The sequence below is a fragment of the Calliphora vicina genome, chromosome 5 (assembly GCF_958450345.1).
Source record: "Calliphora vicina chromosome 5, idCalVici1.1, whole genome shotgun sequence".
NCBI lineage: Eukaryota > Metazoa > Arthropoda > Insecta > Diptera > Calliphoridae > Calliphora > Calliphora vicina.
In genome coordinates this window covers 95,889,241-95,900,895 of record NC_088784.1, presented here as the reverse complement: position 1 = coordinate 95,900,895, position 11,655 = coordinate 95,889,241, and the positions used below count along the sequence as shown (strand labels likewise).

General features: G+C 31.3%; 1 protein-coding gene across 1 annotated transcript; it reads left to right on the top strand.

Moving 5' to 3' along the window:
• Positions 1 to 3,037: 3,037 nt before the first annotated feature.
• Positions 3,038 to 7,486, top strand: CCDC151 (Coiled-coil domain containing protein 151). Its single transcript, XM_065510494.1, has 8 exons — positions 3,038 to 3,107; positions 3,277 to 3,758; positions 3,870 to 4,055; positions 4,776 to 5,281; positions 5,343 to 5,595; positions 5,659 to 5,742; positions 7,099 to 7,261; positions 7,356 to 7,486. The coding sequence occupies exons 1-8, from the start codon at positions 3,038 to 3,040 to the stop codon at positions 7,484 to 7,486; spliced, it is 1,875 nt and encodes a 624-aa protein (XP_065366566.1).
• The last annotated feature ends 4,169 nt before the right edge of the window (positions 7,487 to 11,655 follow it).

Sequence of the window (11,655 nt, the reverse complement as noted above, 5' to 3'; positions counted from 1 at the left end):
TTCTGAAATTTGTTTAACAAAATTTTTAAAAATTTGAAATTGGAGTTTTGAAACTGCCGTTAAAAAAATTTAATTTTTTTGGTCATACCTGCGAATAGGTTAGCGGTATCCTACGAGGACAAAAACTCATATACAAGTAAATATGGATATATTGTAAGTAAAAATTAGCTTTTATTTTAATATTTCTCAAAATATGTTAATTTTGTTCATAAATTTCTTGTTCTAGTGGCCTGAGACACGTTAATGGCCTGGCGATTTTTTAATAACTTTAACATTTTTTCACCAATTTTTATCTTTTATATCTTATTATAACGACAACTACGTACATATTTCGATTCTTTTAAATTAAATTGTAAAAGTCATTATTTAATGGGAAATTTTTTACAAAAACTGAAAAAATTGCATATTTTCCCCTTGTAAATGCACCTCAAAACTTCAGCGTCGTTGCGCCACCAGTTAACGTTATCCTATCATCCTAATATTTTACACAATGTGTTTCTACAATACATAGAACAATTCTAGAGGGGGGACGGTCAAAATTCGCAATTTTATTTTTTTGGAGCACTCTAGTGATCACTCATATTTCTGAACAAAAATGGATTTTTTTTATAAAAAAACTCAAAATATCTAAAATCGCTAATAACTTGGCCAATAAGCGTTTAATCAAGAAAAGGAGCTCGATATGTGATTACTCATATTTCTGAACAAAAATCAATTTTTTTATATAAAAACTCAAAATATTTAAATTTGCTAATAACTTGGCCAATAAGCGTTTAATCATGAAAAGGAACTCGATCTGTGATCACTCATATTTCTGACAAAAAATCGATTTTTTTATATATAAACACAAAATATCTAAATTTGTTTAATCAAGAAAAGGAGCTCGATCTGTGATCACTCATATTTCAGACTTAGGTTTTTGACAACTATCTTAGGTTCTTTGTCTCTCAGTAACGCTTCTATGTATATTTTATTATATGACCATAAGATTTATTGTACATCAAATATAACCCAAACCTATATGAATAAAAATTATCATTTAACAATACGTTTTTTTTCTTTTTAACTATTTTTGCCCATTTCAAACCGCTTCTTTCAAATTCACAATTCGAACACAAACATTTTTTTAATTTCGACAGGACAACGTCTGTCGGTTAGATAGTTCTCAATAAAACCGTTAATTTGTTCTGTGATCATTCTGATATTGCTGATGATCTTCGTAATTAAGCATTTAGTTGAGAAACACAGCTCGTTGTGTGATCATCATATTTTGCCAGTTTTGCCAAGGTGTAAAATTGTTCTCTATCATAAAAAAGCTAATTTTTTAAAAAATTTAATAAAGAAATGTTGAAGAAAAATTCAATTAAAAGTAGTGTTACGTTACGTCACTGGCTGATATTGCAGTTACTATTTGTATACACAGTTCCATCTTCTCGTAGTTTCATGAATTATCTATCTAACGGACAAAACTAAAATGTTCTATTTCTAGAGCTTTTAGCAGCTATGTTAATGTTAGCAGCTTTAACGGTTAATGTTGTTATAAGTAGAAGTTTCGAGCACTGGAAATGTTTATTTAATTTTGCTAAAATGTTCAGCATTTTAATTTTAGAAGAAGGAGAAAATTTTTGGGTATTGGGAGCATCGAAAATCTCAAAATGCGGATCAATGATCATTCATATTTTTAATGAGTTCATATCACTGATCAAAACTCATTTAAAAAAAAAATCGGATAATCTTAAATCGTTAATAATAATCTAAATAATAAAGGAAAGGAATTCGATTCGTGATCACTCATTTTTCTAACTAAAGATTGATTTTTTTTATGAAAATCTCAAAAGTTCTTAAATCGTCGATATTATTCTAAATACGCGATTAATAAAGAAAATGGTCTCTATCGGTGATCACTCATGTTTCAGACTAAAAATTGATTTTTATATGAAAATCTCAAAAAATCTTAAATTGTTGTAAATACGCGATTAAAGAAGAAAAGGATCAAAAATCGTTTTTTATCCGTGCTCAGTCATAATTCTTACCAAAAATATATTTTTATATGAAAATCACAAAAAACCTTATATAGTTGTAAATAACCGTTTAATAGAGAAAAGGAGTACTATCAGTGATCAGTCATATTTCAGACTAAAAATCGATTATTATAATAGGAATATATCAAAAAATCTGAACTTTAAATACAAAAATTATTGAATATATAATTTTCGTAATTGAAAACACATTTTTGTTATTTTTTTGTGTTTTCAATTACGAAAATTATCTATTCAATAATGTTTGTATTTAAAGTTCAACCAATAACGAAAATTGTATATTCAATTGTCAAAATTATCAAATTCAAAACTCAAAATTCAATAGAAAATATCAGAAAATTTTGTTTTTGAGCACATGAATACTTGATTCAATTATGAAATAATTGAAACCATTTCAATATGTGATAAATGTTTGAATTGAAATATAATTTTTTCTGTGTAAGCATATAAGACAATCTTAAATCGTCAATAACTCTTTAAGTAAATAGCAAATACCTACTATATTTCAAAGTATTTTCGATTTCGAAAAATAACAATTTCTTCAAAATTTAGATTTCTTTTTAATTCCCCAACAATCCCACCGAATTTCTCACAGAAACTAAACACTTATAGTAAAAATCTAGCTGAAATACGCAATTATCATTTCATAACATTTTAAAATTTAAACCAGCAAGGTAAAAATACTATCAAGAAAACTTTCGAATATGGCTGCCACTAACTACCCACTTAAGAATAAAGCCAATTCATACCATTAACATAAAACTAAATTGAACAAATGTTGCAAATGCCACCACAACACTCAAACTACTCAACGATATTGTTTGTTTATAGCAACGGGGTGGCAGCAGATGGTTGTTGGGCAACTCAACTCAGCTCAACTCAAATCGCATAAGGTACAATCTACAAAATCGAATCAATAAAAACAATTTAGTTGCTGCAATTAGTTGGCAAAGAAATGATTGAAGAATTTCAATAGAGGCAACAAAAAAGAAAAAGAAATGGAAAACGATAAATTGGCTGAAATCAATCATAAAATTGCTGAAATTAAGAAACGTATACTGCTGGCAGGTAAGTGATGCATTGTTGTAAAGGCACAAACACAACAATTTTACACCAGTTAAACAAAATCAATTCAAATCCTATCGACTTTATTAACAAATTCCTGGTGCATTCTTAAATTTTTTCTTTTCTTTTCGTTTGTTTTGTTTTGTTTGTTTCTTTGTTTATTGCTGTACAGAAGGGCAAAAGACTGCCAATACAGCTGAATGGCAGAAACAGAATCGTATCAATTGTGATACAATTGCATCCCTGAAAAAGGATATCAAAGAGCTTACAACAAAATGTGGTCGTCTACGAAATCCTTTGCAACGACCCGTCCTCCTCAAAGAAAACCCAGCAGTTGCTGGCTCTATGGCAACAGCAACAACGGAGAAGCGCAAAATGAGTGCTGCTACAGCCGCTCTGCCAGCAATAGTTGTGGGCAAAGTGAATTATCCCATTGGCGCCAAAAATGCTGAAGATGCCATTTTCCTGACAGACTTGAAAATAACGGAGAATCGCAAACAGTTGGATTTATTAAGGCATCGTTTCAAGTGTCGAAAACAACACTTTGCTAAACTAATGGAACAGTATCGTGAATTGGTGGCTAATAAAGAGGCTCAAGAACAGAATTTAGGTGAGAAACCACCAGAGACCTTGGAAGAGGATAATAATCGTAAGGTAAGACAAACAACACCTGCATATTATATAGAATTTAATCTTGTTACAGAATTGTTTAAATTGCTAATGTTACTTTGTATATGCAACATTTGTTTCCGTTTTCCTATTTAGTTGGTTTGCCAATTGGAAAATCAAATTCATCGCACCAATGTACAATGGATGGAAGCTGAACACATACGTAAGAAATATCGTTCCATTGAGGCTTCATTGATGAACGATGCCGAACGTTTCGAAAGAAGTTTAAAGGAATTAGAGGTTGCTTTAAATGAACAGCAACAAGAAATTAATAGACTACAGGTAAAGTACAATACATGATGGAATTGTTACTTATAAATTAGTTAGGAATTAGATAGGATTCCTATTTTAGTTTCAAATATATAGAATAGCTATAATTGAATGCAATTGCAAGTATTATTGAGAGAATTTGGTAAAATTATAATATGGTTGAATACAAAGTTGAATCCAGTCTAGTTTCAGCATTTTGATAAACGAAAAATGCAAATTTGAAAATATTGGGTAGATGATTTCTGGTATCGAGAACTCAGAAAAACAGTCGATATTGAGTACTCAATACTTTTGCATCACTAGTGGCAACCTTGTTCTTTCAAAGATAAACGACAACTCTCGACATTGTCCCATACGACTATAAGCGTGGCTCGAACACAAATGAAGATAGCGTTAATTTTCATCCGAAAGATTGAAGAATATTCACTGTTGGGAATGGCCCTTTTAAAATTTTGTTCACACCAAATCCTAAAAGGTCCGTCTATGAACCATTCTTGATCAGCTTCTTCATGCACTTGTTCGATATTAAGACATCAAAGGTTCTATGCAATACCAAAACGAACAGATAAAATGGTAATTCTGAAATATTTTAAGAATGCTCATTGGCTTTTATGCCAAATATAAATCAATTTCGCATTTGCAAGTCTCTGTGGGAATCCCAAGTCACCTTTAATTGACCTTAAATATTCAGTTTAGATGTGTTTCAATATTCTCAAAATTTATTCTTTCCAGCAAGTCCACAACGAAGCCATCGAAATGCGTGATTCAGCCAAAGTTATACTATTGCGCCAGGAACAGCAGGCCAATTTGTCGCAAAAGACACGCGAACGTCAGGCCATGGAATTTCGCAAACTTGTCGAGCAACGCAAACTCGAGCTGGAGCGAATTGGACGAAAACTGTTCTTCGAAGGCAAAACGCTGCATCATCAGGACAGCATTGGTTCTAGTACAGGAGATCAACATACGGGCAAAACCGAAGCCGATGAAGATGAAAACTCCCAACTGAAAAATGTCACCAGTGATATGGAGGAATTATTTAAAAATCTCATGGAAGTTACGGGTGCCACCTCACCACACGAAGTCTTCGAAAGATTCTCATCGCAAAAGGAGTCAGCATTGCGTTTGAACTATTTGCGTACGGCAGCTGAAGCGGAAAAGGGTAGTTTGGAGTGTTTGCGAGAGGCTTTGACCAAAGAGTTGGAATCCTCTAAGTTTAGTGATGTCAAGGAGCGAGAAGTGTAAGAAGGGTTATGAGGGTTATGTAGAAGAAATAAGAGAAAAGTTTCTTTACAATTTCAGCAACCAAGAGGTTATTGAAAAAATCAAAGCCCAAATCTCGGAATTTGAAGCAGAGCGGCAAAGAAACTTGGAATCATCTGCAAAGTCATTGGAAGTATTAAAATTCATTAAGGAACGTTTATGTGAAGTTATTTATAAACTGCAGGAAGTGGATGAGAATAATGTTGAACTGAAAGACAAAGACATGATCATTAAAGTAGCGGAGCTACCGGATTTTTTGGTTAATAGAGCAGAGGATTTAGATATGATTATGGTAAATGAATTAATAATGATTTATTGCTGTAGTTTTTTATTTAATTACTTCAATTTTATTTAGATACTTAAACTAAAGTTGGAGAAATGTCAAGAGTTAAGCAAACCAGAAGAACAATCGATGGAAAAATTAGATTTGGATATAAGTGTAAGTTTTTACGAGCTATTTGTTTGCTAATTCGAAAGAATTTGTATCCAATTTCTCAATTGATATTTTTGCAAATATTGCAAGTGTGGCATTCCGATTGGTCAAATATGAGCGGTAATTTATTAATAGATTAATTGATTAATAGATTAATAGATTAATAGATTAATAGATTAATAGATTAATAGATTAATAGATTAATAGATTAATAGATTAATAGATTAATAGATTAATAGATTAATAGATTAATAGATTAATAGATTAATAGATTAATAGATTAATAGATTAATAGATTAATAGATTAATAGATTAATAGATTAATAGATTAATAGATTAATAGATTAATAGATTAATAGATTAATAGATTAATAGATTAATAGATTAATAGATTAATAGATTAATAGATTAATAGATTAATAGATTAATAGATTAATAGATTAATAGATTAATAGATTAATAGATTAATAGATTAATAGATTAATAGATTAATAGATTAATAGATTAATAGATTAATAGATTAATAGATTAATAGATTAATAGATTAATAGATTAATAGATTAATAGATTAATAGATTAATAGATTAATAGATTAATAGATTAATAGATTAATAGATTAATAGATTAATAGATTAATAGATTAATAGATTAATAGATTAATAGATTAATAGATTAATAGATTAATAGATTAATAGATTAATAGATTAATAGATTAATAGATTAATAGATTAATAGATTAATAGATTAATAGATTAATAGATTAATAGATTAATAGATTAATAGATTAATAGATTAATAGATTAATAGATTAATAGATTAATAGATTAATAGATTAATAGATTAATAGATTAATAGATTAATAGATTAATAGATTAATAGATTAATAGATTAATAGATTAATAGATTAATAGATTAATAGATTAATAGATTAATAGATTAATAGATTAATAGATTAATAGATTAATAGATTAATAGATTAATAGATTAATAGATTAATAGATTAATAGATTGGTCGGTTATGAATCACAATTTAAATTTCAAGTAAATCGGTTAGGTAATTTAGGCTTGCGGGTTTCGCAATTAAGAAAAGTATGGCTTTGCAAAAAGTGGGCGTACAGTTCCATTCTAACCATTTAAGTGCCAAATTTTATGGGAGCCGCTACAAATATTTGTCTAAAAATTAATCATAATAAAAGTTCCACAAACATTTGGTGTAAAAAGAAGGCGTGGCCCTATAGCTCCTTTTGGATAACAACCTATTTCACGTAAATCGGTTTAGTAGTTTTTCCATGAAAGATTAACATGAAAACATATTTATTTTATTCCATAATTACTAAATACTTCAAGTTTATTGCAAAACAGGAAGATGAATTTATGTCCTCCCTACAACCACCCAAGCCACCAGCAGGTCAGGAAGGTGAGAAGCCAGCTGCTATGCCAATGTGTTATTATAATTTACTGGCTGGACGAGCACAAAGAGCTGCAGGCACTTCTTCGTCATCACCTGAACAAGCACCAGCAGCAGGTAAAATATAAACAACATCTAGCTAACAAACTAATCGATAAACAATTTACATAAACCCCTTTCCTCTATATCTGCCTGTCTATGTCTTACACAGCTACGGCAGCAAATGAAGAAGAAAGTGAAGTACCCTCACGTAACTATTTGAAACGTCAGTCAGTGTTGATAGTTGATCAAAAGTCACGCAGGAAACCATTTAGACCGACACCAGCAGCCCGAAGGAAATAATATCTTAATTAAGCCTAAATGTATGCTATTAAATATTCTTCTCATATTCCTTTTTTCATTTTAAACCTCCTACTTACATATAAATAAATGCTGCTTAAACATTGAGTTCGTAAATAAGATACCAATGATATTATGCAGAGGAGGACGACTGAGATTCTGCAGAAAAATTAATTTAAAAATACTTTTAATTCTTAATGTAAACATAACAACCAACTCGTACATATAAAACCGTATTTCTTTTATTAACTGATGCCTTATTAATTAAAAGCTTTGCATTGACCATCAGATTCCACCACACCACACAACTGCACAGAACACTGGACGCTGGCCAGAGATTTATTTAACTTTATGTTTAAGTGTGTGACTGTGTCGGCAAAAGTACCAGCAACATACATACATACATATATATTTGGTATTTTTGCTTAAAAGTATGCTTTAAAATTTTAATTCCTTTTCCAAACCACAGATTTTTTTTGGGGTTTTCGTTGTACATGCATATTTTTTTTTGTTGTATTCAATTGAATATTTTGAAGTATGTAGTATTTCTTCTACTCTGGCTCTGTGTTCATTTTATTCATGTTGACCATGTTGAATTGAGAATTTTGTTGCAAATACAAACAGCACTCGTCATGGCACTTGCAAGCACTTATGTCATCATCATCATCAACATCGTCATTCCGATCATTGAAAGCAGCCAAACAAATGACGCTGGGATTGCCACTAATGATGATATCAACAAATATGCCCCTGACATTATGCAATAGTATCTGTACTATATACATATATATGCAAAGTACAAACACGACGACGAATGAAAGAAAATAAAGAAAAAGCTTCACAAAATAAAACTCAACCGAAATGGATAAGTTTAAGTGAACAGGATGGAGATGATATTTTTGTATGTATTTGTTGTTTTCAAGGATTCATTGTTAGCATATGCTGATGCTGCTGCTGCTGCTACAGTTATATTTTATCAATTCCATGTTTGTATTGGGGGTAAATGTTAATTGTTGGTGTAGGTAACTGGAACTCATGGCTGGTGAAATGAGAGAATGTTTTTCTTTATTGAATGTAAGTGTTAAATTCCAATCTCTTGGGAATCGTAGTATTTAACAAAGTTTTTAACCATTTACTCAATATTAAAGGAAAGGACATCTAGTTGATGTCAATTTAGGAAGAACTCATAAGGGGTTTAATGTAGGTTTGACTATACTTGCTATTGGCGGTCTATAAGGCATATCGTTTCAGATTTTTTACACTTCAGTTATGTGGAATTGACTTTCAGTTCTAGTTTTTTCTGCACGTGTTCTTGAACTGAAGCCACCAGTTTATTGGCCAAAGCTAAGTCAAATGCAATATATAAGTTGTTATTATGGTATCATAATTTGAAGATATCGATTATCAAACGGACAAAAATACGTACTTTTAATTGATTCACTAGATCGACTCTTTCCATTCCTGTGTAGTAATTGTGGATAATCAAGGGGCAATCAATATCAATATTACCAGCTTCACAAAGCTCGACATTAAACATCGATCGACTCCTCCCATTTCCTTACTGTAATAGTGTACAATAAACTGTCTATGATCGCAATACGATTATCAATCCAATTGACTATTGGAATACTGTATGAATTATATTGAATTCAAATATAACGATTTTAAGGGCTGATTTAAAAGTAGCATAATGCTTTCAAATAACAGTGCTGAAATAGCAAACTGTAACATATCTGTGGGCATTATTAAATAAAAACTTTCAGTTGATTTGATCGTAAGTTGGCAACGCTGTATTCGAATTCGAATATTCAGTTAAAGAACATTGTAGAAAGTACACCACAGATGGCGTATGTATTAGTAAGATCTAGAATATTCGAATTTTGACAGTTAATGAACAATCTAGAGTGCAGATGGCAGTGTTATAAATAGTGGCAGAGGTTGCAGTCGTGAGTCAGTTTTATCAGAGACGCACTTCGAATAAACATCAGGTGATTGCCTTAAAGTGTGTTGTGTTTTTCAAGTAAATTCGTGTACATTATAAATTGTGTCTATATTTCTGCGAATTTACAAACGTGTATAAAAAAAAACATTGAGTGACTATTTAATTCTGTTGTTGTTGTATATTTGTATAAATAAAGAGTTGTTACCATTTTCAAACTACTAAACGGCTTTTATTTGCAATCAAAAGTATCCGGTTTATTTAAAGGAAATAAACCAGCGTTTTGAAAAGGTTAAAATGTAACAATATTATATGTATGATGTCGATTCCTTTCAGATCTCAAACGACAGGAAATTTCTTTGGTATGTCATTTTTGTTGCTTCGAATGGGTCCACATGCCATCGTGTCATTTTGTATCGTAAAAAAGTTATTAATTTATTTTTTTTACAGACCGTGTTCAATTATGCACAACCCAGTTTCTGACTCATATAGACGCCAAAGCTTTGGACTTCTCTCTTGTTATAACGCAAAGCTCTGAAATATTACACTAGTAAATGAAAAACAGTGCCACATTTTGCGTTTCCATAAAACTATTCTCATTTGTAAGCGTGCATGGTAAGTAGTTGTCTCCATTATCATCAACGGAATATCAAAGTTTAAGTAATGAAGTTATTTTGACAGTTTAACCCATTAATTGGTAGTTAATGTTTTAGGTGGGAAGCTGAGTAAATAACTCTCGCATTTAGTTTTAGCAATTATTGGGTGTATGATTTAAAAATGCGGGATTTGTTAGCATTTTTAGCTACTATTTTGAAACTTTTGTACAATTTAAATTTATTCATTGTATTGGTCATTGTAAGCCAAGACTTTCTCCCATCTTTCTGGCAGCATTTGGATATCGAGCCAAAATAACAGCACATATTATATTCCAAAGTGAAGCGTATTTCAGAGAGAGTATGCTACAAATAGTGGCCGGACGTGGCACGGTTTAGACTATAAATCAGGTGCGGAAAAACTTCCCAACTACTTCAATTTAAATACTTTTTAACAGGTATTGCAACATAGCCGAGCATTGTCATGATGGAATATTGCAGTTTCATGTCTGCCAGTATATTCTGGGCGTTTGTCGACAAATGCTCGCTTCAAACGAATCAGTTGCATTCGGTGGAAGTTCCCTGTGTTGGTCTGGCTAGATTTCAGCAGCTCATAATAGACAGGACCCTTTTGGTCGGTAACAAATACAGAGAATTACATTAGCGCTATGGCTATTTAGCTTTGGTGTCGATTCGTCAGATTGGCCGAGCTTCACATACGATCTCTTACGCTTCGGTTTTCATCGCAAGTTATGATTCAGCGCTAAATGATTTTCTTTTATAGCGATCAAGCTGCATTTCAGACATACAAAATCCTCTTTCACGGTCTCTCGGCTTCAATTCGTATGGTACACAATTTCCCTGATTTTCGAAGAATCCTTTTGCTCGCAAACGTTTTGAAATGGCTGCTTGAGTAGCTCCCATTGATTTTGCAAGCTCTTGTGGAGTTTTACAACAATCTTCATGGAGTAATGCCTCCATTTCATGGTCTTCAGACTTTTTTGGCTGGCCTGGGCGATCTTTGTCTTCCGTATCAAAATCACCACCTCTGAACGGCACAAAGCATCTTTCGCGCGTTGCAGTTTTAAACAAAACTTCCCGCATATGGATTGTTTAAGATATGACATTTCTGTCTACAAAATATCAAAATAAACGAAAATCAGAAAACCATTATTTGACGCACAATGATATATTTAACCAGTGGTGTAGTGAGAACAACGTTGACTAGCAGTCGGAATGTTGTTGGTTCGAAAAGTGGCTGCGACTTACTTTTTTTTATTTATTTTTTTTGTTAATACATAATTTTATAAATAACTCTACTAACAAAACAATTTATTTCCGGCCAAAATGTAAAGGATTACTTTTGGGATATCGCGAACAAAAATAATTACTTCTTCCAGAAGAATAATAAGTTGTTTAATCGTCAAATTCCTCTTATTTTTCGGCTTATTTTTTATATTTTTTTGAAAATTCTAATAAGTTAAGTAAACAAAGTTTAGTTTCCATTATTTTTTCGATAGTTCCAGCTACAAAAGGTGAAGATGACGAAGAAAACATTGCAAATACACTTTATCGATAAAATAAACACAACTTAAATTATTGTCGCTAACATAACGAAAAAAAAAACTGCTTAAAGTAAC

Excerpts from the sequence above, each read along its gene's own strand:
- CCDC151 (XM_065510494.1), top strand. The coding sequence starts at position 3,038 with ATGGAAAACGATAAATTGGCTGAAATCAATCATAAAATTGCTGAAATT. Across the intron at positions 3,108-3,276 it reads GAAACGTATACTGCTGGCAG|AAGGGCAAAAGACTGCCAAT; the intron begins GTAAGTGATGCA and ends ATTGCTGTACAG. Across the intron at positions 5,596-5,658 it reads AGGATTTAGATATGATTATG|ATACTTAAACTAAAGTTGGA; the intron begins GTAAATGAATTA and ends AATTTTATTTAG.